Genomic DNA, 26,994 nt, shown 5'->3' on the forward strand with positions numbered 1-26,994 from the left:
ATGGATGGACTGAAGAAGTGAAAGTACTGAAAAATAGAAACGCTCCACAAGTTCTCCATGAATTGTACACTGAAGAAAGTCAGCAGTGTTCAATAAGGAGGTAATTCATTCATGTTAAGGGGGTTTTGTTGAATTAAGGGGTGAGCATGTAAATTAATGATAATGTAAGGTTATTTTAAGGGATTACTGTTTGGTGTGTTCTGATGTGGTCTCAATCAGGAAATCACATTATAATCAATTACTGTAACAGGTGATTATAATCAGATGACAGCCACTGACAGAGAGAGAGAGAGAGCCAGGGCGAGGGAGAGAGAGAGAGACAGCCAAGGTGGGAGAGAGGGGGAGAGAGAGAGACAGAGGAGAGAAGAGAGAAGAGAGAGAGGTGGAGAGAGTGACGCAGGGAAAGAAGAGACAGAGGGTGTGTGTGTGTGTGTGGGGGGGGGGGGGGGGGGGGGGGGGGGGGGGGTTTGGTTTCCAACCGAAACACACCCTTCGTCCCAGCGGCTCCGTCAATGTGCCGCCAACAAGCACGGAAGTACAGAGATATCGCCTTCAAAATAAAAGCTTCACGTCGCGGTCAAAAACATAAATAATCCAGCGCTGATTCTGCCTCCTACACCGATAATGGCTGAAAGCTTCAGAGTGGGAAAAGCACAAGTCAAGTTTATTTGTATAGCCCTAATTCACAAGCATGTCTCAGAGGACTTCACAGAGAATATGTCTAGCTAAATCTAGCTGACACAACAATAACAACAATGATTGAACAATCATAGAGAGAGACAGGAAGAAAGGGAGAAAGGGGGAGGGAAATGTGGGGGAGGAGAGAGCAGGGAAAGTCCAGCGTGCAGCGTAGTCCAATAAACTTTTAGCAAACTCCCACAACATGCAGGGTAGTCCAATAGACCTCCCTCTTCTTTGATGTTCTAAGTCTACATTTTAACAGTACAGTAAGTAACTTTTTGTTGTTATTGAACCCAAACCATAATCCCAAGACCATGTTTTGGGGTGATTGACAGGTCACCTGTGATCGTGGGGGTGATTGACAGGTCACCTGTGATCGCACAGGTTGCCGATGAGGGACCAATATCAGGCAAAGAAAGAACCCCAAGATGGCGACGGCCACACTCCCATACTCTAGGCTTCAAAACAGGAGTCCAAAAAACCAACGGGTAATGCCACACTGACTCTGCCCATATTTTAGACGGTCAATGTTTTTATTTTGAAGGTTGTGACAGGAAGTCCTCGCTGTTACTGCTTCTAGCTTAACTCTTCTTCTGTGAGCCAAGAGGGAACACCTCTCTAACACCACACAGACTCTCCGGGCTCCAGACAGGTAGGGCTTCAAATAACTATTCTTCTCATTGTTGATTCATCTGTAAAGTATTTTCTCCATTAATCCATTAGTTGTTTGGTTTATAAAATGTCAGAAAACGGTGAAAAATGTCAATCAGTGTTTCCCAAAGCCCAAGATGACGTCCTCAAATGTCTTGTTTTGTCCACAACTTAAAGATATTCAGTTTACTCTCATAGAGGAGTAAAGAAAGCAGAAAACACTCACATTTAAGGAGCTGGAATCAGAGAATTTGGCCTTTTTGTTCTTAAAAAATTACTCAAAACTATGAATCTATTATCAAAACAGTGGGCAATTGATTTAATAGTGGATCTCATTGCAGCACTAGATTCAGGTTCTAGTTTCTAGTCTCTCTTTTCTGTACATTCTCTATTCATACTATAAACACACACACACACACACACACACAAACACACACACACGCACACACACAACTGATTGGCTGTGGCTGTCATCTGATCATAATCACCTGTTAATTGATTACAATCTGTAATCAAGGACACAGATGTGCTGATGGAACAGAACACACACACACACACACACACACACACTGATTGGCTGTGGCTGTTAACAGGTGATTATGATCAGATGACAGTCATCTGATCATAATCACCTGTTAATTCATTACAATCTGTAATCAAGGACACAGATGCACTGATGGAACAGAACACTCTACCAACCCATAATCCCTTAAATTAACCCTATCATTGACATTCATTCACATGAAGTCACAATTTAATTCAAGCAAGATCTCATTAAAATGAATGACATCTGTAATGAGACTCCCAAAACCTCCTTAACCTCCCCTTAATGTTGATGCTTACTTTCTCATTTAATGCCAAATTCAGGGAGAGAGGAACTTTTAACCTGTAAACCTGCTGCACAGAAGACGTGAAAAATCCTTTATGATACTAACCTTACTTTAAAGGAGATTTCCGGTTTTTTACAACCTGGACCTGATTTTCTATTTTCGTCTTTTTTAATTATTTTTAACTCACCCTGAAAAGAAAATTTTGAAATCGAGGCTGTAAAAAAGGGGCCTGAAACAGAGGCAATGCGGGCATGTGTTATAATGTTTTTAGAAAAGACAGGGATCAGGGGAAGGGAGGTTTTCTTTGTAGTTAAAAGGACCTCAAAATGTAGTTGGATTGAATTACCCAATGCCATAAACTTAGAATGTGTTGGAGTAAACTTCTCTCTATCTGCAGAAATGTCCTTCTCTGTCATCTACATACCAAACCCTCAGCTAAAACAGACCTCTATGATTGGTTCAAGGCTCTTCTCAAGATAATTAATCATAAAAAAGAGATCATTTTGGTCGGTGATTTCAATGTAAATTGGGACAATAAGAAAGATAGGAAAAACCTTAAATTAATTACTAATAGCTTTAACTTAACACAACTAATTGAACAGCCAACCAGAATCACAAATCGTTCAAAAACTAGAATTGACTTACTGTTCTCAAATAAACCGGAAACAATCATTAAGACCCACAACGTCTTGACTTCTCTTTCAGACCACAATGTCATTTTCTTTTCCAGAAAACTCATTAAATGCCATTTCCAAAACTCACCTGCTAATTCAAATTTTTTCAAATTCAATTTTTTTTTCAATTTTTTTTTTTCAAATTTTAACTTTATCCGAAAGAGCCAACATCCAAATACAATTAAAGAGGGTTTGCTGTCTTTCTCCAGGAGAGGGAGCATTAGGAAGAGGAAATCCAATTATCTTCCCTGGTTTAGCGATGACTGTCTTAAACTGTTAAAAGCAAGAGACCAACTGCTCAAGAAATTTCTGAAATCTGGTCTAACTATAGACCGTAAAAACTTCACATCAGCTAGAAACAAAGTAACACTTGCTTTGCGAAAGGCTAAAAAAAAACATTAACATAATTGAGAGCGCAAAAGGGAATACAAAAAAAAAAATTAATAAACAAACTCGTAGACAGATAAAACGAGACAACAAAAAATGTGTTTGCCCAATCACGCACTTGGTCAATTTATCTATCAAACACTCCCGACTCCCGTAGTTACACTATAAGTATAGTGTGGTACCCCGTAATTACCCTGTAAGTACAGATCTTGTTACCCTGTAGTTACACTATAAGTATAGTGTGGTACCCCGTAATTACCCTGTAATTACAGATCTTGTTACCCTGTAGTTACAGGCTAAATTAACTTCCTGTACCCCATAGTTACACTATAAGTACAGTGTGGTACCCTGTAATTACCCTGTAAGTACAGATCTTGTTACCCTGTAGTTACAGGCTAAATTAACTTCCTGTACCCCATAGTTACACTATAAGTACAGTGTGGTACCCTGTAATTACCCTGTAAGTACAGATCTTGTTACCCTGTAGTTACAGGCTAAATTAACTTCCTGTACCCCATAGTTACACTGTAAGTACAGTGTGGTACCCCGTAATTACCCTGTAAGTACAGATCTTGTTACCCTGTAGTTACAGGCTAAATTAACTTCCTGTACCCCATAGTTACACTATAAGTACAGGTGTGGTACCCTGTAATTACCCTGTAAGTACAGATCTTGTTACCCTCTATTTACAGGCTAAATTAACTTCCTGTACCTCATAGTTGCACTATAAGTACAGTGTGGTACCCTGTAATTACCCTGTAAGTACAGATCTTGTTACCCTGTAGTTACATGGTTATTTGCGAGCTGTATTCTAAAGCGTTACCAAAAGTCTATTACTACTACGTCTACTAATAATAATGTCAGCTAATCAATGCTGATCCTGTCTGCTAATAGATAAAGGAGTGAGGATCAGTTTTCTGTTGTGTTCTAAGCAGACTGGATGGCATGCAGCAGATGATCGAACGCTCATCCATAAGAGACTTGACTTGAACTCTAGCTCAAAGACTTGAGATTTGACTTGGGCTTTAGCTCAAAGACTTGACTTGGACTCTAGCTCAAAGACATGAGACTTGACTTGGACTTGCAAAAAATGATTTGTAAGCATCTCTGGATTGTTTTTACCTGCACATTATTGTAAACAAACGTTGTGATCGGTCTGTATGACTGTAGTTGCAGGTTCTAGTCTCCAGTCTCCGGGTGCGTGTTCCAGAGCATTGCAGCATGTCGGGCATCGCGGCCACCTTGCAGCGTCAGAGGGAGAGGGGGCAGGGTGTCGGCTCCATCAGCCAGGCTGTCAGGTACCTGAACCAGGACTACCAGGAGCTGAGGAGAGACTGCCTGGAGAGAGGCTGCCTGTTCCAGGACGACACCTTCCCACCCCTGTCCTCCTCTCTGGGCTTCAAAGAGCTGGGAGCCGGCTCCTACAAGACCAGGGGCGTGTCCTGGAAGAGACCCACGGTGAGCAACATCTAACCCATTCACTCAGTGTCCTGGAAGAGACCCACGGTGAGCAACATCTAACCCATTCACTCAGTGTCCTGGAAGAGACCCACGGTGAGGAACATCTAACCCATGAACTCAGTGGTTCCCAACCTTGGGGTCGCATTAGGGTCGCCTGGAATTCAAATGGGGTCCCCAAAGTAGAAATTCTGAGTTTCATGTATTTTCTTTTATGCTAGTTTTATTTGCTCTTGTTTTAAGGTTTTTACATGTACAGCACTTTGAGCTGCTAAACAAATCAAGTATTATTTATTGTTAGCATAGCTCTTTGCTAGCACATTGTGTGGCTCTAAAGGACGCTGTTCTTCCTGTGTTGGTGATGTAGGAGTTGACCTCTGACCCCGAGTTCATCGTCGCTGAAGCCACCCGGACTGACATCTGCCAGGGGGCGCTGGGTAAGGACCCTGCAGCCGCACACTTTAAAGGGACAGTTCACCCTGAAATAAAAAAATACACATTTTCCCTCTTACCTGTAGTGCTATTTATCCATCTAGATGGTTTTGGTGTGAGTTGTCTTGAGGTTTGGAGATATCGGCTGTAGAGATGTCTCCATTCTCTGCAATACAATGGAGCTGGATGGCACTTGGCTTGTGGTGCTAGGACAAGATTCTTTTTATTATCTCAAAATTCACATGTCTGATCAACCTAAAAGTGGTTTTATGCTCATGCGAAATCGCCAGCGCTGACTGCGCCGAGGGGGTCGCCGCAGCTCGGCGGTCCTATCGCCGCAGCTCGGCGGAGGGGGCGTGCAGCTCCTCGAAAATGTGACTCCGCGGCGTCAACGCGGACGTGACGTGACCAGCACGAGAGCTGTGATTGGACGTACTTGTTGTGAGGAATGAGGAAATGCAATTTCCTCATTTCATCTAGCAAAGCCTTCTGCAGGCTCACCGGAATGAGTTTTGAAATGGAGGGACGATAAAATGTTGTGTATTGTGGGTGGGGCTTCTCCGTATCTGCAATCTATGGTCAGGTTCCAAACCTCGCATCGCTCCCTTGGCTCCTCCACCCGTCCAGATCTCCTCGGCCCTCCACCACTACATCTCCTCCACCCGTCCAGATCTCCTCGGCCCTCCACCACTACATGAGCTCCTCCACCCGTCCAGATCTCCTCGGCCCTCCACCACTACATGAGCTCCTCCACCCGTCCAGATCTCCTCGGCCCTCCACCACTACATGAGCTCCTCCACCCGTCCAGATCTCCTCGGCCCTCCACCACTACATGAGCTCCTCCACCCGTCCAGATCTCCTCGGCCCTCCAACACTACATGAGCTCCTCCACCCGTCCAGATCTCCTCGGCCCTCCACCACTACATGAGCTCCTCCACCCGTCCAGATCTCCTCGGCCCTCCACCACTACATGAGCCGCTCCTCCACCCGTCCAGATCTCCTCGGCCCTCCACCACTACATGAGCTCCTCCACCCGTCCAGATCTCCTCGGCCCTCCACCACTACATGAGCTCAAAAGTCTCTCATCCAGATTGCGACTCGTGGCGCCACAATGGTGGAACGAGCTGGTGGAAGTTTAAGAACCACTGTGCTAAATAACGTAATGTAATGTAATGTAATGTAATGGGCCCAGCGGTCAGCCGAGGTGAGGCTGCTCAAGAGAGGCAGGTCAGATGACCGGTCTGAGCCAACTGGTTATCACCTGGCTCCATCAACAAGCATTTACCTATCAGCTATGAAAGAGGCGGGGCTTGTAACAAACGGCCAATCACATGCAACATGGCCAGATCCACTCACAGCAGCTTTTGAACCTGAGATCAGATGAAACGGTCGCAGGGAAATGTGGTCACTGAGTCATGCATGCTGACATGAAAGAGTTTCAGGTGTGCCACAGGTAAGACCGGGGGAACCGGTTCCTACGCTCCTCTTCCTGAAACAACAAAGCACTGCTGAGACACACCCAGACACACACACCCAGAGACACACACACACACACACACACACACACACACACACACCTACACACACACACTCACACACACTCACACGCACTCGCACGCGCACACACACACACACACGCACACACACATGCATTTCATTTTTCTCATTTCCATGCTTTCCTCTTTTCATGCTTGTTTGAACATTATGCTTTATGATCATTGCTTGATGCATTAATATAATAATTGACTTTTCTTGAGAGAAGTATCTCGAGTGTTTTTCCATATCAATGTGAATGTTTGTTTTGACACGAAAAAGCAGGTTTAGAAGAAAGTCACGCCTCTGAGGTCATAACCTTTTACAGTAGGTTTTTAGGAATTAAGCAGAGGCAGTTTTCCTCCTTTTTCTTAAAGTAGGTGGCGCCCACCAAAGTGTTTTCTAAACAAAAAGCACTATTGTAATGATATATGAATGATCATCATTTGCACCTCTGCATCATTCATAATTGTCATATTGACAGTGCGTGCACAGCTCTGAGCTGAGGGCAGAGAAGGCAGCGTTTACATCGTGATGTAACTGTTGAAACATGTACTGTCATGTGAAGCTATACATCCCATGTTAGAGGCAGCTGCTGGTGAAACTTCATGTACTAGGCAGTCACTTTGGCTCTCTATACTGCTTCGTTTTTCATGATTTTGAAACCTAATTTTAGTGGTGTGACCAACTCAAAACACATTTATTTTTGGTTTCCAGGGGCTTTAAGAATGTGATACTTAGATTAGGTTGCCGACTACAATTTTCAACAGAAGCCATTTTGCACTAACCCCTTCCAACCCTGTGTGCAGGTGACTGCTGGCTGCTGGCTGCCATCGCCTCTCTCACCCTGAACAAGGAGGTTCTGGCCCGGGTCGTTCCTCACGGACAGAACTTCACGGACGGAGAGTACGCCGGGATCTTCCACTTCCAGGTACAAACCCACCTGGCAGAACTGCTCAGCCACAGCTCTGCAGTCCTCTCAGGCAGGGCTGCCCAAACTGGGCTATGTACTTGAGAGAAAGGAGAAAATAAAACAATGTAAGAATAAATCATGAAAATTGGTTTCTTATTTGATCATGTTATATTCGCTAAAAGGTGGGTTATACTTATCATTCATTCATTGCATCATATTTTTTCTTGCCGTTTTCTAAGCAAAATGTTGGAGTCGGGGGACTTGGATTCAGAAATCAGGGAAAAGAAGGGAGGTACGGTGGTGTAGTGGTAAGCACTATCGCCTCACAGCTCGAAGGTCGTGGGTTCGATTCCCACCTGGGGACGAGGTGAGCGCTGAAGGAATGCGTGCCCGTCCGTATGTCCTCGAGTGCCCACCGCCCGGGTGGGGGTCGGCAAAAACGGCCTTTCTGTGTGGGGTTTGCATGTTCTCCCCGTGCCTCCCGGGGGTTTCCTTCATATAGGAACCCCCTTCACAAAAACATGCATTGTCCTGGTTGCTAGTGTGGTTCCTCCTCTGATCGTTAAGGGCGCCTGTTCAGTAGGGCTGTGGCGATTCACTTATCTCCCGATTCGATACTATCACGATTCTTGGGTGCCGATTCGATTTATATTGCGATTCTTAAGTATTGCGATTCTACGATTATTGCGATTCGATATTACGATTTATTGCGATTTTTGTTTATTTTTTTCTTTTCTTTTTTCAGTTTGTTTGCTTTTTTACACTAGATTAGAACATGGGAAAAGTTTAATCATACACTAGAGACTGTATATTATATATCATGAGTAGGGCTGGGCGATATAGTTAAAAACAGGGGCGGACTGGGATCATAATTCAGGCCGGGCATTAGATACCAAGCAGGCCAGGCCGATATGGGCCAACGCGCGTGAAATTTGGGCCGTTTGAAGCCAGATTTGGGCCGTTTGAAGTCCAATTTTACAATGAGATGCACCCACTTTAACCCTGAAGTGTAATTATTACTTCAGACTAACTAATAAAGTAATAAAACCACTAGTAAACCAGTAGGCGGCGCCTGGCCTGCTGTTCAGTGAGTGGCCTGACTGCAAGCACCCAAAAAAAAAAAAAAATTTTTTTTTTTTTTTTTTTTTTTAATTTGCGATTATCGATTCTGGAATAAAAGATCGATCCAAAAAATCGTGACATTAAAAATCGCGATACTTAGGTGAATCGATTTTTCCCCCCACCCCTACTGTTCAGGGGGAGGGGAACTGGTTGGAATAGCGTGACCCCTCCACGTACTATGTCCTACCGGTGAAGCTTCCCCTGTCAGGTGAAAAGAAGTGGCTGACTGACTGCCCATGTCTCGGAGGAGGCATGGAATCAGTCTCGGCTCTCCCTGATCGACAGAGGATGAAGTAGCAACCAGGATAAATATATAAAAATTAGCACTAATGGGGGATAAAAATGGGATAAAAAATCGGGAAAAAAAAAAAAAAAAAAATCAGGGAAAGGGGGTACTTGGATTCAGAAATCAGGGAACGGGGGTACTGAAGCCAAACCTTTGAGAAGCACTGCGCTAAGGGCTCTAACATACATAACATACATGTAACAACACAGAAGGCAACACAAGGGATGTTTCTCACATCTTTCCGTAGCAAAATCTGCCAGCCAAAAGGTTTTAACGCAGCGCAAACATCTGCTGCAATATAATCAGAATGTGCCATCTACATGTATGCAGCTATATAGGTGGAGGATTTAGATTGTCTTAACGTTGGATGATTGTCTAACGTTGGGTCTCTAGATTGTCTTAACGTTGGATGATTGTCTAACGTTGGGTCTCTAGATTGTCTTAACGTTGGATGATTGTCTAACGTTGGGTCTCTAGATTGTCTTAAGGTTGCGTCTAGATGGTCTAACGTTGGGTCTAAACGGGTCACGCTGTACTTGTCTCTCTTCAGTTCTGGCAGTATGGGGAGTGGGTGGACGTCGTCATCGACGACCGTCTGCCGGTGAAAGATGAAGAGCTGCTGTTCGTCCACTCAGCCGAGGGCAGAGAGTTCTGGAGCGCTCTGCTGGAGAAGGCCTACGCCAAGTAAGCCATCTTGATTTGAACTTTTCTGCTGCCAGTCCTACTATTGTCAGTTGGTCGCTCTGTTCACCACTTTAGGGTTAGAGAGACCAGAGTTTGTGTCAGGGACGTCATAGGTCAGGGTCATCATTAGCCTGGGTAAACCCAGCCTCCACGTGACCTCTATGTGGTCCAGGTTGTGGTTTCAGAAACACAAGTCATATCCATTCACTATAAGCACTCCTTGTTCTTCAGCACGAGGCCAGATCAAATATTTGAGCTGCCTTGCTGTCAGTGGTTCTTCTCCCTGCATTCAGCCCCAGCAGGCTGACAAAACCACATCATTGAGATCCACTGATTTAGGTTCACCTAAATCAGTGGATCTCAAACGTCTTCACATCAAGCACCCAGGAAAAACAGGATTAAGGGCTATTTGACTGAATGCACATGTTGTGTTGCTGAATACTGCTCATCCATTGTTGTTATGTCTGATTCTTCTTTTATGTGAAACTTTTGGTGCTTGTTAAAGATTCTGAATCTCAATGGGAATATTCATGTTTAAACCTGGTTAAACCAGGAACCATTTAGATGTTTTATTACAGGACATGTATGAAACCCATGACCAAAAGAGTCATAATCCATTCTATCATTGTGTTACTTATGGGTGGAATTATAGTGAAAATAAAATATTACCCTTTTTGCAGGGGACCCCCTGGAACTCCAGTCAAGGAGCCCTGGGAGTCCCCGGACCCCACTTTGAGAACCACAGAGCTTCATAATGCTATAGACCTGCTGGTTGTTTATAAGCCTCTCGTGCTTCTAGTTGTCACGTTGAGGCCGTGTCCCGACACGCCACAGAGCTGCTCTCTGCATTCTTCACAGAGCTCCACCCTGCTGCACGTGCACAGTGTCAGACACTTCAATACAGTCATACACCAGACAGGTGTGTGGTGCTGATCGACAGCTCCTTTATCCTTACAATTAAAAAAGAGCTCTGAGAACGCATTATTTGGCCTCTTTATAGTCTTGATGTGGGCCGCCAACATTTTTGAGTTTTGAGACTTTCAAGTGAGCCATGATTCAGAAATGGTTGGGAACCACTGCTTTAGATCATCAGTGGACGTAAACATCCAGTTATTTAGGTCCTCCTGTGTGTGGTGTTGACTGTGGTGTTTGGCGGTCAGAGAGCTGTACTGTTGTTGTGTGCAGGGTGAACGGCTGTTATGAGGCTCTGTCTGGTGGAAGCACCACCGAGGGCTTTGAGGACTTCACCGGAGGGATTGCTGAGGCTCACGACCTCACCAAACCACCTGCGCCGCACCTGTTCCACATCATCCAGAAGGCCCTGAGCCGAGGCTCGCTCATGGGCTGCTCCATCGATGTGAGGCTCACTGGACTATGGTAGAACATGGGTGGGACATGGCAATAGAAGGGTACAAAGTACCGAGCTGAGGCGATACCTTTTTTAGTACCACCTCCGTCGTGGTTCCAAAGCTGGTTGAGCGGGGCCGAGCGGGTACCATAAGGTGACATGAAAAATACTACTACTGCTGATTGGTCAGAGAATATACAGGTACAACACATTTACTATGAGGTTACAACCTGGATCCAGTGTGGGTACTAGTAAAGTAGAGGAGCAGAGGAGTAAATAAAAAACTTCTCAACTGAAAAAAACATCTTCTCTGTATGAGCCGCTGGCTCATCCCGATCTTTAAGTTATTAGTGTCGTTTTATTTTATTTTATCGGCCGCACCAGACGTATGCTCTTTTATATTGGCTCATCTTATGTCTTAATGTTGTTATATCCTGTTTATGTCATTGTACGTATGGTATTGCACTTCTATGTTTTTATGTTTCAAGCCTCTATGCCTGCTGTAATCCAATTTGCCCTTTGGGACATTAATAAACTACTTGAACTTGAAGTTGAACTTCTCTTTAGATCACGAGCTCGGCCGACTCTGAGGCCGTCACTCGTCAGAAGCTGGTGAAAGGCCACGCCTACTCTGTGACAGCTGCAGCGCAGGTGAGAATATCAGCTTCCTATTGCTGCATTTGAATGGATGCTCGTTAGCTAATCAGAGGGAAGCGATTATACCATACATCTTGTCTCTGAATGGCTGCAGGTGGAGTACCAAGGCAGCATGGAGAAGCTGATCCGGATCAGAAACCCCTGGGGTCAGGTGGAGTGGACTGGCCCCTGGAGTGACGGGTAGGAAACCCTGACAGCAGTGGAGGATTTTGACAAAATAAGGATACAAAAAAATCACTATGCATTTGAACAAAATATACTAGGACCGTTTTTTGTGTGTTTTATGACTATGCAACGTTTTTGCAAAATAGTTTTAAATTGTTTTAAAAATGGCCTAAAGTTTAAGCCATTTTCCAAAATATATTTCCCATTCTAACACCAAGTCGTCTTTCAGAATCAGAATCACTTTTATTGCCACAATATCCAAGATTACAGGCGAGGAATTTGTCTTAGTGTAAGTATGCAGCGCAGCGCTCATATTCAAAGATATTCAAACATATCTAAAAGAGAAAATCACAAAATTGCAAGTGCAGTCCAATACCTACAATACACAAATAGCAATTTACAGTCCAGGTGGTGCGCAATGTAGTTAACAAGAGTAATCTAATGGAGTAAAACAATGTAGTTAACAAGAGTAATCTAATGGAGTAAAAACAATGTAGTTAACAAGAGTAATCTAATGGAGTAAAACAATGTAGTTAACAAGAGTAATCTAATAGAGTAAAACAATGTAGTTAACAAGAGTAATCTAATGGAGTAAAACAATGTAGTTAACAAGAGTAATCTAATGGAGTAAAAACAATGTAGTTAACAAGAGTAATCTAATGGAGTAAAACAATGTAGTTAACAAGAGTAATCTAATGGAGTAAAACAATGTAGTTAACAAGAGTAATCTAATAGAGTAAAACAATGTAGTTAACAAGAGTAATCTAATGGAGTAAAACAATGTAGTTAACAAGAGTAATCTAATGGAGTAAAAACAATGTAGTTAACAAGAGTAATCTAATGGAGTAAAACAATGTAGTTAACAAGAGTAATCTAATGGAGTAAAAACAATGTAGTTAACAAGAGTAATCTAATAGAGTAAAACAATGTAGTTAACAAGAGTAATCTAATGGAGTAAAACAATGTAGTTAACAAGAGTAATCTAATTGAGTAAAACAATGTAGTTAACAAGAGTAATCTAATGGAGTAAAACAATGTAGTTAACAAGAGTACCGTAAATTCCGGACTATAAGCCGCGGCTTTTTTCCCGTTTTTTGGCCCCTGCGGCTTATATAACGGTGCGTCTTATCTATGGATTTTTTCAGAAAAAAAAAAAAAAAATACAAATAAAATCTCTCTTTTTTAGCACTCTTTCTAACTATAAATCCACTTCTGTTTTAATTTCCTCTCTTGCCCTCTTTTCACCACACCGCGGACACTGTGTGCACTGTAAAAATAAACAACGGTGGTGTTGTGTTATGTTGTTTTGTTGAAATGTTACGGTAATACGGTAAATGGGAGCTTCCTCAAACAGCCATCTCTTTCCCGACAATCCCCTCTGTGCGTGACCACTTACATATGGTAATTACGGTAAGCAAACGGCCACTCGACCAACAACTCCCTCCCCCAACTACCAGGAGAAAATCACAAACTTCGGCGAATTCACACAAAGGAAGATCAAGGAATATTCACAACAAGACGAGCAGTAGAAGCAACACTCTCACTTACCATGGGGAAGGTACGCAGAAATTCACACGACGCAGCTTTCAAGTTGAAAGCAGTCAATCTCGCATTAAAAGAGGGAAACAGAGCAGCCGCGCGTAACCTGGGCATCGATGAGTCAATGGTGAGGCGTTGGACGGTGCAGCAGGAGGAACTGTCTCAGTGCAAGAAGACCAAAAAGTCCTTCAGAGGTCATAAAAGCAGATGGCCCGAACTTGAAGATTCCCTTAAAGATTGGGTGTTGACCCAGAGAGCAGACGGCCGAGGCGTTTCCACGGTGCAGATCCGACTGAAGGCTAAAACAGTCGCCACCGAGATGAAAATTGAACATTTCAGAGGTGGGCCATCTTGGTGCTTCCGATTCATGAGACGAAAGGGACTGTCCGTCCGGGGGAGAACTACTGAACAACTCCCTCCCGACTACCAGGAGAAAATCACAAACTTCGGCGAATTCACACAAAGGAAGATCACGGAATATTATAGGAGTGTGAAAACATCCACAATCACCAACGGGTTCCAAAACGCTGGACTGCTGCGGGATGAAGAGGATGACGCCGCCACAGCTGGCGCTGAGGGCCGTCAGAGGCTTCAGAGGCTGTTCGATGCCGACAGTGATGAAGAGGAGTTCGTTGGTTTTGAGTGACAATGAAGGAGAGAGGAGAGTGGTTGACGAAGCCACCCTGAACCTGTTCGTTTCCGACACTGAAGATGAGGACTTTGGTGGTTTCAGTACGCAGGAAGAAGAGGAAGACGAGGATTAGTGACTTGACTTCTCTGGTTACAGGTTTGCTGCACATATAGCCTATTGTTGTGTGATTTTGTCTGGGGATTAGTGACCTGACTTTTGTTTTGTTTTGTTGAAATGTTAATAAATGGGAGCTTCCCCAAACAGCCATCTCTTTCCCGACATTCCTCTCTGTGCACGAACCCTTTCATATGGTAATTAAACATCAAAACACCCGCGGCTTATAGACCGGTGCGGCTTATAGAAGAAAAAAATAGTCAATTTTGGTCCCGCGGCTTATAGACCGGTGCGTCTTATAGTCCGGAATTTACGGTAATCTAATTGAGTAAAACAATGTAGTTAACAAGAGTAATCTAATGGAGTAAAACAATGTAGTTAACAAGAGTAATCTAATAGAGTAAAACAATGTAGTTAACAAGAGTAATCTAATGGAGTAAAACAATGTAGTTAACAAGAGTAATCTAATGGAGTAAAAACAATGTAGTTAACAAGAGTAATCTAATGGAGTAAAACAATGTAGTTAACAAGAGTAATCTAATTGAGTAAAACGTTCAGTCCAGCTGTTATTGTAAAATGATGTAGGATGGGAGGGGTCTCATGTCAGAGGGGGGATTTGGCTGTGCTCGGGGGCTATTGGGGGTGGGGGGGTTGGTACACTCCTTAGTAGGGGGGGGGGGGTTGGTACAGTCCTTAGTAGAGGGGGGGGGGTTGGTACAGTCCTTAGTAGAGGGGGGGGGGGGGGGTTGGTACAGTCCTTAGTAGAGGGGGCTTTCGGCCCTTGTTGATGAGGCTGATGGCACTGTTCTTGTGGCTGTTCCATCCAGTTTCTGTCACGCTGATTTGTTGCTCAGTCCTGGTATAGGTGAGTCAGCAGCGTTAATCTCCAGCCAAAATGAGTGATGACAACATGTATGTCAACATGTATGTCTAACATGTATGTAACATGTAACATGTATGTAACATGTATGTCTAACCAGCTGTCTGAAACCCTGCCTGCCTGACAGAGAGAATCATGTTATTTCTGTTGAAGAAGAACTGAACCCCAAACCCAAATCTGTGCTGAAGCCTGACATCTAAGTGGTGAAAGGTAGGGGATTTGACGGACTAGGTTCTTTTGGCCGGTCTTATCCAGGTGGGGTCACCGCTTGGATCAGCCAATAGCACATTGGTAGTTAAGTCCCTACTTTTCAACACTAGCTCACAAGGTGTCACCACAGATTTGGGTTTGAGTTATTCTTTAAACCTCTTTCCCATTATGTAAGGGCTAATGTACAGTGAGCCGCTCGTTATTGGTAAATAAACCTCCACAGGGTGATCAGACCCTGACTGCAGCGGTCTGAATCAGCCTGTAGGGGTTTGACAGGGTGATCAGACCCTGACTGCAGCGGTCTGAATCAGTCTGAAGGGGTTTATTTTCCAATAACGAGCGGCTTGCTGTACATGATCCAGCTTATTACATGGCTACTTACTAAAGATATCAATAATTTGACACAAAATATTGAATAAGCTCTGCAGCCTTCATAGTCTCAAGTCAAGTGATTGGCCAATCGGAATTGAGACTTGTCCAACAAACCTGTGTAATAAATTCAGATAAGTATCAAGTTGGACTGTGCTGTAAGAAGCACATGTGATGTAAGAAGCACATGTTGGCATCTAGTCGAAGTTAAAAGAAAATAAAGTACTTCAAAAAAACTCATGTGGGAGGGGCAGAGGGGCGGGACTGTTCAAAAGTTTGTGATGATTGCATTGGTTGCAGTTTTTATTTTGGCCTCCTGGTGCAGGTGATGTCATCATTACAGCAGGTGATGTCATCATTACAGCAGGTGATGTCATCATTACAGAGACTGTGTTTTCCAGGAAGTAAAGGAATGGGTTCATCTCATTAGAGACATGAAAGTAACGTGTGTTTATTGCGGTCAGGTCGAGGGAGTGGCGTCAGATCAGCGACGACGACCGAGAGCAGCTCAGCCATCGCTCAGAGGACGGAGAGTTCTGGTAAAAACACTGCAGTCAAGTGTTTTTTCTTTTCATCATGATGCATTTCCATTTGAGTGGGGACATGTGCATATAATATAATATAATATTATATATTATATTATATATTATATTATATATACTATAATATATTCTGGTAGGGCATCCCTTTATTTTACAGGTCCCTAACTACGTTAACCTTGCAAGCCAGCTGGATTCTCACGAGATCTTGATCAGATCACGCGCTGAATCCATCTTGTCATTAGCCTGGGCACCTTTCACCCCGCTTTTTGTCATGGGGGCGTAAACCAAGGAACCGGAAATAAGTGCGCCAAAAAACGTCTTTGTTGCCGTTAGCTTTACGCGGCGAGGTTACGTTAGCTAGAGCCTGAAAAGAACAACAACACAAGTTGTATAGTAGCGTTAGCACATTTCTAGTCACTGCCGAGGAAGATTTCTGAAGAGCCAAAGACAATGGAGTACTCGCCATGTGAAATCTTATGATTAATGTCCATGTCTTTCCCAGCACAGGCAGCAGAGATGCTTCAACTGTTGTACTCGATCCTCCATTATCGATAACAGCGGACAGACAACTAGCGTTATAACTATTCCATCAACTGGCCATTTGTTTGAAAAGTAAAGCTTTTGTATTGGCTTAAAATATGTGAGATTGTGAATCCGCAATGTTTCTACAAGAACTTCTTCAAAAACTTTGTTCGGTACGTCCATCTTTTGTTTTGTTGTTTGGCGTTTTATTTTCTGATTCTTGTGTCTAATTGTCAAGTTAACGAGCTATTTCCGCTGTTGTTTCCTGTCTAGGGCGGGCTCTAGGCCGGAACCAGGCAGGGTGACAAAATCACTTGTGAACGGAGGCCATGCTCTTTCTCGCCCAGAAGAGCCTGGTGACGCGAGGTTATCTTGTCATAAGGCGAGCGTTGGCCTGAGTGGCTGAAACCCCCGAAACTGGTCAGCTCTGACCAATCAGGGGCGGCTAAGGGCGGGCTTTGGGTTTTATGTGTGTGTCGCCATCGACAAGCGCCCGCCTGTTCATTCCATTCAGTTAATGCTAATGCTGATAGTTTTAGCTCTACAAATGTTAATATGGCACCTTATGAACAGTTAAAATTTGTAGTAGACAAACATAACAATGTAGATTTCTGTTATGAGGTCAGTTTATCAAAAATAACGCTAATTTGGATTTTGGATTTTAGAGGACACAATGTTTTCTCTGACTTCCTGTTTCCTCTTCTTACAGGATGTCCTTCTCTGACTTCCTGACACATTACTCTCGGCTGGAGATCTGTAACCTGACCCCGGACGCCCTGGCCGACGACACCTTCAAGAAGTGGGCGCTGTCCAAGTTTGATGGCAGCTGGAGGCGGGGCTCCACCGCCGGAGGCTGCAGGAATTTTCCCAGTAAGACCTCTGGGTCTGAAGTCCTGACGGCGACACATTATTGCCTTTTTCAGGATCAAATATCGGCTCATTTGAGTGACTTATAATCCACTAAACAGCTTTATGTTGCAGACACGTTCTGGACCAACCCTCAGTTTGTGATCAAGCTGGACGAGGAGGATGATGATCCAGAAGACGGAGAGGCGGGCTGCAGCTTCGTGGTCGGTCTGATCCAGAAGAACCGGCGGAAGATGAGGAAGATGGGCGAGGACATGCACACTGTGGGCTTCGCCATCTACGAGGTGAGAGAGAGACCTACGAGGTCAGCATTTTGACTCAGTCTGTATTTCTGCATTTGATGAGTTAGTTAGTACAGACAGAAGATGGATGTTTATATTGAGCAACAAGGTCAGATGATGCAGCTTGGCTGGTTGGTTGGTGGATTGGGTATAACAAGGTGCAAACAGCAGTACAACCCAGAGAAAAAACATGTCAAAACAATTTAAAGGGTAGCTACACCCAAACCCAAATTCTGAAGCCTGACACCTACTGGTGAAAAATAGGGTCCTTCAATGGCGTTCTCTCAATGGCTGGTCTTTATTGCAGGTGATGTCACCACCTGTTGTACTCTATAGAGGGTGACATCACAGGGCACAGAGACCAAGTGATGTCACCACCTGTTGTATTCTATAGAGGGTGACATCACCCCACGGTACTGCATTGGCCATCTGCTATTGGCTGGTGTTTGGTGGAGTTTTTTCACCATTAGGTTCCAGGCGCATAGGACTGGGACAGTGTGATAGTGAAGACAGACACATAGGACTGGGACAGTGTGATAGTGAAGACAGACACATAGGACTGGGACAGTGTGATAGTGAAGACAGACACATAGGACTGGGACAGTGTGATAGTGAAGACAGACGCATAGGACTGGGACAGTGTGATAGTGAAGACAGACACATAGGACTGGGACAGTGTGATAGTGAAGACAGACGCATAGGACTGGGACAGTGTGATAGTGAAGACAGACACATAGGACTGGGACAGTGTGATAGTGAAGACAGACACATAGGACTGGGACAGTGTGATAGTGAAGACAGACGCATAGGACTGGGACAGTGTGATAGTGAAGACAGACGCATAGGACTGGGACAGTGTGATAGTGAAGACAGACGCATAGGACTGGGACAGTGTGATAGTGAAGACAGACGCATAGGACTGGGACAGTGTGATAGTGAAGACAGACACATAGGACTGGGACAGTGTGATAGTGAAGACAGACACATAGGACTGGGACAGTGTGATAGTGAAGACATACACATAGGACTGGGACAGTGTGATAGTGAAGACAGACACATAGGACTGGGACAGTGTGATAGGGAAGACAGACACATAGGACTGGGACAGTGTGATAATGAAGACAGACACATAGGACTGGGACAGTGTGATAGTGAAGACAGACACATAGGACTGGGACAGTGTGATAGTGAAGACAGACACGTAGGACTGGGACAGTGTGATAGTGAAGACAGACACGTAGGACTGGGACAGTGTGATAGTGAAGACAGACACATAGGACTGGGACAGTGTGATAGGGAAGACAGACACATAGGACTGGGACAGTGTGATAGTGAAGACAGACACATAGGACTGGGACAGTGTGATAGGGAAGACAGACACATAGGCACACTGGAATAGCTCCCAATATTTATTGACCACAAAATAAAAAAGTTTGACCCCAAACCTCATCAGGCAAATACGATTATTTATACGATTATTATATGACAGACAGAAGGATAGTGATATGAACAGTGATAGTGAACTGATAGTGAGCAGTGACAGTGTGTGAGTGAACAGTGAGGTGAACCTGAACCTGTCTCTTCTCTCCTGCAGGTTCCTGATGAGGTACGAATGCAGACAACTCCAGTCCACCAGCACCGGCTCACTTCCTGTTCCTGATGTGGTGGCGGGGGGGGGGGGGGTTGACACTCGATATTTTATTACTCAGCATTTCAAAATGGCCATCATCATGGAAGCGTGACGTCACTCCTGCAGGCAGGTCAGGCAGGTCAGATTAGGAAAAAAACACACAGCTTACTATCAGTCTGCGCGCACACTCGCCCATCATTTCTCTTTTGTAGTCGTCAACAAGATGTCAAAATGAAAACAAACCAGTTTGCTGACAAACTTTGGATTTACAAAGAAATCGAAGCGGCCAATTGGAACAGCAACCAGAGCCAGCCGCTTCTACTTCAACCAGAGAGAGCCAGCCGCTTCTACTTCAACCAGAGAGAGCCAGCTGCTTCTACTTCAACCAGAGAGAGCCAGCTGCTTCTACTTCAACTACGGCCATGCAAAATGTTACCTAAATGTTCCCTTGCCCCCAGAGACAGTGACAGGAGAAGCAACACATGGAGGTGTTAGATGATGTAGAGGTGTTAGATGATGTAGAGGTGTTAGATGATGTAGAGGCCGTGGAGGTTTGAGGTGTTAGATGATGTAGAGGCCGTGGAGGTTTGAGGTGGTCACTAACTGTTATTATAGCCTATATCAGATGTGCTGACATGCTTGCAGGCAGCTGAATGAATCAGACTGTAAAAATGTTTAAATGTTTCTTTGCACACGTGTCAGTCAGTCCTGTCTTTGAGGCGCGTGGAAGAAACTCTCCGCACCATGTCGCTCGCACCGCGCGCACGCTTCTCGCACACTCCCCCCCCCCCCCCCCCCCCCCCCCCCCCGTAAAAGTGAGCTCCCCCGAATGGCACGGTGTAGATCGCACACTGCTCAAGATATAGCAAGCAATATCTCTAGTATCTACTAGTATCTATTCTTTTGAGTTGTACTTATTTTGACTCGTGTCTTAAGTGTTTCTGAAGTGGTTCAGATGATCTCCTCTCCCCCCCTGCAGGTCTCTGGTAAGAGGAACGTCCACCTGAACAAGAACTTCTTCCTGCGGAACTCCTCGGCCGCACGCTCCGAGACCTTCATCAACCTGCGTGAGGTGTGCAGCCGCTTCTCCCTGCCACCAGGGGAGTACCTCGTCCTGCCCTCCACCTTCGAGCCCAGCAAGGACGGAGACTTCTGCGTCCGCGTCTTCTCGGAGAAGCAGGCAGAGTTCCAGTAGGTCCTCCTCCGCTGACCTCTGACCTTCTGAGCCATGCCCTCCTCCGCTGACCTCTGACCTTCTGAGCCATGTCCGCTCGCTGCTTTCTTCTCACATCTGCATTTTGTTTCTTCCTACAGAGAGCTGGACGATCCAGTGGAGTCTAAAGTGGAAGAGGTGAGAGAGAGACAGACATACAGCTAGAGAGAGAGAGAGAGAGAGAGAGAGAGAGAGAGAGAGAGAGAGAGAGAGAGAGAGAGAGAGAGAGAGAGAGAGAGAAGGTGTGTGTGTAACAGGTTATATGAAATGTTCTGCTCTTCTTCAGATCGAGCTGGATGAAGACGACGTGGATGATCGCTTCAGGAGCCTGTTCGGTCAGCTGGCGGGCCATGTGAGACGCACACGCACACACACACACACACACACACACACACACACACACACACACACACACACACACAACAGAACAGGAGTGTGTGTCAGGGTGGGAATTTAGTCATTTTAGGGGCAAGGCCATTTGGGCTATGGAATGCATTATGTCAATGAATGTCCTCACTAACATAGCTGTACACACTCTGTGTGTGTGTGTGTGTGTGTGTGTGTGTGTGTGTGTGTGTGCGTGTGTGTGTGTGCGTGTGCGTGTGCGTGTGTGTTTTGTGTTTTGTGTGAGTGTGTCTGCGTGTGAGTGTGTGTTTTTTTCTGTGCGTGTGCGTGTGTACTGTATGCACATGCATGGGTGTGTGTGTGTGTGTGTACGTGTTGCAGGACTGTGAGATCTCGGCCTTCGAGCTGCAGAGGATCCTCAACAAGGTTGTCACCAGACGTAAGCTGAGCCTTTCCTCTCTGTCTGTGTATGAGAAGAAGAATCACTCAGTAAAAAATACATAATAAAAAATAATTAATGATAATTAAAAAATAAACTTTCTAGCCTGTAAACGTTCGTACCATGTGACGTGCTGGAATCTTTATCACATGGAACGGAGTGTGGATCGTGATTAACAACGTGGAAGCTAGGAGCGCTGAATCTGCTTGCTTACAGGCTACCAAATTTCTTCTGATTTTATTTTGTAGTAACGACTAATTAAGATGCTTAGGGGAAATGTAATGGAATAAAAGTATATATTTTATTTAAGAAATGTAGTAAAAGTTAAAGTTGACAGAAATAATAAATAATCAAGTAAAGTACAGAAAAAATACTTAAGTACTGTGACAAAGTATTATTACTTTACGTTACATTACACCACTGTCAATACTAATCAATTCCTAAAATATGTTTTCTGTTTCTCGGGTGGAGGTTTTCTGACAGTCAGGAAGTGGTTCACTCTTCGCTTCATCAGACAGAAACATTCTTTTAGTGGCTGTTCAGTCTGAACTGATTCTGATTGTGTTTGAACTGATTCAATCTGAGTTGCTGCCTGCCTGGTGTGTTTGAACTGGTTCTGCTGCCTGGTGTGTTTGAACTGGTTCTGCTGCCTGGTGTGTTTGAACTGGTTCTGCTGCCTGGTGTGTTTGAACTGGTTCTGCTGGCTGGTGTGTTTGAACTGGTTCTAATTGGCTGCCTGGTGTGTTTGAACTGGTTCTAATTGGCTGCCTGGTGTGTTTGAGCTGGTTCTGATTGGCTGCCTGCCTGGTGTGATTGAACTGGTTCTGATTGGCTGCCTGCCTGGTGTGATTGACAGGGACGGAGATCAAGACGAGTGGCTTCAGCCTGCCCACGTGTCGTAACATGGTCAACCTGCTGGACGTATCCTTCCACCGCAAAGTCATGTTCAGGTCAGGACCAACGGCCCATGAAAAGCCTGACCTGGGGTCAGCTGCTAGCAAGCTAGATGGTGTCGTTTGGTTTAAATAAAATAGTTCCTAGGTCTGTGGATTATCTTGAGTGACCGGGTCATGATATCTGGAAAGAGACATTGCATTGAATTAAACTCAAATAGATAATATTAGATTGCATTAGAGTAGACTATATTAGACTAAACTATATTACCGGTGTATATTCGACACAATTACATTAAACAAGATTAGAATAGACTATATTAATATAGGCTATATACTAACTATATTATAGAATAGACTATATTAATATAGGCTATATACTAACTATATTATAGACTAGACTATATTAATATAGGCTATACTAACTATATTATAGACTAGACTATATTAGACTACATTATATTAAAATAGATTAGATTAGATGAAATGTTATTGATCCCTGTAGAGAGAGAGAACTTGAACAACAGAGCAGATGGAGATATGAATCTAATAACACTGGACCATGAAGCAGAGATGCCCACAAGTCATTTGCAAGTCCAAGTCGAGTCTCAAGTCTTTGAGCTATAGTCCAAGTCAAGTCTCACTGCCTAGCTCAAACTAAGGACTTCAAAGCATGTACTGTTACTGTGTGTGTGTGTGTGTGTGTGTGTGTGTGTGTGTGTGTGTGTGTGTGTGTGTGTGTGTGTGTGTGAGAGTGACTTAAGTGCAACTCAATTCCAAGTCTCAAGTCGAAGTCCCCATCTCTGCCATGAACTAGAAACATCTGAAGAGTGTGTGAGAACATCTCAGCTGCAGAGAGGCAGGTTGATCCAGAGTAACATGTCAGAGCTCCTTGACTTGCAGCCTGCAGAAAGACGGCAGTGGGAAGCTCGGCCTGCTGGAGTTTAAAGTCCTGTGGACCAAGGTGGAGAAATACCTGGTGAGGAGAGAGGAACCACAAGCAGAAGCAGAACAATAGTGTGACTACATGAGCTCCAACATCAGTATCAGTATCAGTACCAGTACCAGTACCAGTACCAGTATCCACCAGTATCAGACCAGATACAACAAACCAGATTCCTGCTAAATGGCCGTTAATGAAAGTAAACATTCTTAGTTATTCTTTGTTATAAGTCATCTTAAGCCATTTTGCAATAGATAATAATAATAATAATAATAATAATAATAATAATAATAATAATAATAATAATAATAATAATACAATTTCACTTATTTTAGGACACAATGTGATGTTCAATATGAACTGCAGTTTCAGAGCTGGACTGTAGACTGAATCCATCATACTGGCCCATGCTCTTCTGTTATCCGCTTTAACGCAACAAGCTTCAAAATGGTTAAATGTCAGAGTGAACTCTTCAAGACTTAGCTATTCATTCTTAACTCATTCTCCGCCATTGGCGTCGTCGTGCGTCATTTAAGAGACACCGCTTCCCCGCCATTGACGCAACAGAGCGTCTATCCGTCTTGTCACTGCCATGCGATAGATGGCGCTCTTGGCCACCTTTATGAAGTGCTTACCATACTTGTGTCGTCCTCTGTATTTGCCAGCGTCAGAGGGCATCATGATGTCATTAGGGACTCTAAGAAGAGCTGTCTCTGTAGAATGTTTCGGACGGAAGCCAGTCTTGAATTTGTCAAAAATGTGGTTATTTAAACAAAAACCTTTTTTAAACCTTATAAATAAAAGGCAGCTTTGAAATAGGCTGATAGTTGCTAGGTAGAGATGGAGGCTGAACAACAACCTCTTTAAAATAGGAGGGCAAGCAATTTATGGTCGAGAGCAGACAGAGGCCTATTAGTGCTGCAAAGTGAACTCACCTGTCTTGTTTTACTAAGTGAACTCACCTGTCTGTTGTTTTGCAGAATATTTACCGTGAGAAGGACGTTGACAAGTCAGGAACCATGAGCTCCACTGAGATGAGACTGGCAGTGGAGGAGGCTGGTAAAGTGTCACTGCACTAGCAATACATACTATCAAGACACTATCAATACACTATCAATATACAGTAGACTATCACAAAAATCAAACTGTCAATATAGTCTATAACTACTGTGAACATACTCTCAACAACAGTAACCTTCTTGCCTGCGTCGAGACCTTCGAATCTGCCCACTCCACTGAGAGTTGAGTTTTGGCTGCTTCTGGTCTGGCGTCTATGCAAATTCATGTTCCTTGGTTTCACCAGTGATTCACCAATCAGCACCGAGGGGAACTAATGATTAGCCAATCAGCATCAATAAACAGCCCCAATGGGCAGGACTACGCCGTTGTCAAGCGGTTGTCAAGTGCGCGGAGGAGTAACGTTATTAGCTTTCAAATCCTAACAGCACTCTGCTTTGAAGGCATTTACTCAAATGGGAGATGATGTTGTTTTGTTGTTGTTGTTTTTGGAGTAACTAAGGTTGGATCCAGGCTGATACGTTGGACTCTAGTGATTGGTTGGGAAAATGGAATTCACCTGGGGGAATCCCCTCATAGAAATTGGTTAAACAGAGGGCAATCTCAGACTAGAAGGTGGAAATGAGTGTAACGAGTTGACAATTCAGTCTGATATCAGGCTAGTAACATTCTATAATAGCAGAGCTTTAATTAACATGATCAATACTTGTTCAATATCTCTGATCAGCATGATGTCATGGTGCAAGATTAATCTCTCGGATGCTCTGGGTTGCATCATCACTGATGTTCCTGGTGTCATAGCGATTTTCGGGTCTTTCAACATCAGACCTCCTCGCCCAGGTGACCCAGCCGGGGTTGATCCAAGTCCTGGCTTGCATCAAGCCCCTGCCCTCTTTATCCAAAGCCACCTGGATGCTTTCTTTGAGCTTTCAGTGAGTGAGTGTACTGGGAGCAACTAAGGGTTGGAGAAATCATACCCGAGTTTCAGACTAGGAACTCTGAGTTGATGCACTGTTTTATTAGATTTGTCCTAGTAGGAGGAAGTGGGAATTTCCAACCTCCAAGTTCTAATCGAATGCAACATATGATGCTAACATCATGCTAACATCATATGATGCTAACATCATATGATGCTAACATCATGCTAACATCATGCTCAGTATCACTGGCTATAATGACTACGGTAGATCAATACCAGCATACAGAGTATCTCCAACATCCACATGTCACTAACTGATATCATGTCATATATTAATATGATCAGTGTCTAGAGCTTCCATACCTCAGCACCAAGTATCATAATATCAGGACTAATATAGTTAATATCTGTCCTCTACCGAGTTCAGTTTTGAGCCATATCAATGCATCAATACATTTTCAAACTAATCTAATTGTTTATCTGAATAACAGCCGTCTTGTGTGTTCCAGGGTTCAGTCTGAATAACCCTCTGCATCAGATCCTGGTGGCTCGGTACAGCGAGACAGATCTGACCATCGACTTCGACAACTTTGTGGGCTGCCTGGTCCGCCTGGAGAACATGTTCAGTGAGTCACATGAGTCCACAGTCCACACAGATCACATGACCCCTCCACACAGATCACGTGACACCTCAACACAGATACACCAACCCCACATGACATTGGAACCCCTCCCTCACAATTCATTTGTTTTTAATTGATTCTTGATTTAAATGCAGTAATGAATCCAGTAGCAATCAAACAGCTGAGCAGCAGATCTTCACGTTGCTGGTGAACTAAATTTTTTCCCTCCTCTGCAGAAATGTTCCAAACTCTGGACAAAGACGAGACTGGAACTGTGGAGCTGAACGTGTGCGAGGTACAAAACTGAATGTGTTCAGATGTGTCAATTTATGAATAAGCACCATGATGTGGCAGCTCACCAGCTAGCTGATGAACTTACGTAGCCCTAGGCTAGTTTGAATTTGAAGGTTAGCTGGAACTCCGTATGGGAGAGTGTGTTGTTTCTCATGTCATTGTTCTGACACCCCATTATTTCCAAACACTAATAAAAATGTCTGATTGGACCGAAAGCCCATTGGTCCAACAGCCCGTCGTTATCCCCACTATTTGGGAGCATCAGCGTATGCCGTGAGATGATTTAGGAGCTTCCTCCAAGGCTCCTGCCTGCTGTAGAGCACTTCTCATACTGTACCTCCAAGGCTCCTGCCTGCTGTAGAGCACTTCTCATACTGTACCTCCAAGGCTCCTCCTGCTGTAGAGCAGTTATCATACTGTACCTCCAAGGCTCCTGCCTGCTGTAGAGCACTTCTCATACTGTACCTCCAAGGCTCCTGCCTGCTGTAGAGCACTTCTCATACTGTACCTCTTGTCTTTTTCACTGAGTTACAGTTTGATGTTACTGAGCCAGAGAAACTGCATCAAACCAGTTGTTTTTCTGTCTCCTGTCCTCCAGTGGCTGAACGTCTCTCTGCTGTGAATGCCTTGCTGCCTGGAGCCTCCGTCCACACAGAGATCCGCTGTCAGAGTTTGATCAGAACCACAGCTGTAGCTGAGGTTCTGTCAGATATAACACATGGGGTGAATGGACACGGGTCTGTCGGTCTCTCTGAGACTCAGGGAATTGGGATCTTAATGCATTAGGAGAGAGAGCGATCAACCTCAACACCCAGATGTTTTGCTGGTTGGATCGCAGAGTTTCAGAAATGTTTGTATTACGTTTAATTATGAATAAATAGAAAATGAATAAATAAGAAACA

At 44.2% G+C, this 26,994-nt stretch overlaps 1 protein-coding gene across 1 annotated transcript; it reads left to right on the forward strand.

Moving 5' to 3' along the window:
- The first annotated feature begins 1,281 nt into the window (after positions 1 to 1,281).
- Positions 1,282 to 26,994, forward strand: LOC310793849 (calpain-2 catalytic subunit-like). Its single transcript, XM_083655742.1, has 22 exons — positions 1,282 to 1,333; positions 4,394 to 4,681; positions 5,049 to 5,118; positions 7,456 to 7,577; positions 9,518 to 9,651; positions 10,837 to 11,008; positions 11,567 to 11,650; positions 11,751 to 11,836; positions 16,029 to 16,103; positions 17,338 to 17,498; positions 17,610 to 17,779; positions 19,371 to 19,382; positions 20,386 to 20,597; positions 20,721 to 20,757; positions 20,906 to 20,971; positions 21,346 to 21,403; positions 22,260 to 22,324; positions 23,207 to 23,275; positions 24,220 to 24,298; positions 25,685 to 25,801; positions 26,035 to 26,093; positions 26,691 to 26,994. The coding sequence occupies exons 2-22, from the start codon at positions 4,445 to 4,447 to the stop codon at positions 26,712 to 26,714; spliced, it is 2,109 nt and encodes a 702-aa protein (XP_083511868.1). The 5' UTR covers positions 1,282 to 1,333; positions 4,394 to 4,444; the 3' UTR covers positions 26,715 to 26,994.

This window comes from Poromitra crassiceps (assembly GCF_964638095.1).
Source record: "Poromitra crassiceps genome assembly, chromosome: 19".
Taxonomy (NCBI): Eukaryota; Metazoa; Chordata; class Actinopteri; order Beryciformes; family Melamphaidae; genus Poromitra; species Poromitra crassiceps.

What these genes read in the sequence shown, in the direction of transcription:
- LOC310793849 (XM_083655742.1), top strand. Translation starts at nt 4,445, where the DNA reads ATGTCGGGCATCGCGGCCACCTTGCAGCGTCAGAGGGAGAGGGGGCAG. An exon ending in CTGTGACAGCTGCAGCGCAG is followed by an intron (nt 11,651 to 11,750) that starts GTGAGAATATCA and finishes GAATGGCTGCAG; the next exon opens with GTGGAGTACCAAGGCAGCAT. An exon ending in GAGAAGCAGGCAGAGTTCCA is followed by an intron (nt 20,598 to 20,720) that starts GTAGGTCCTCCT and finishes TTCTTCCTACAG; the next exon opens with AGAGCTGGACGATCCAGTGG.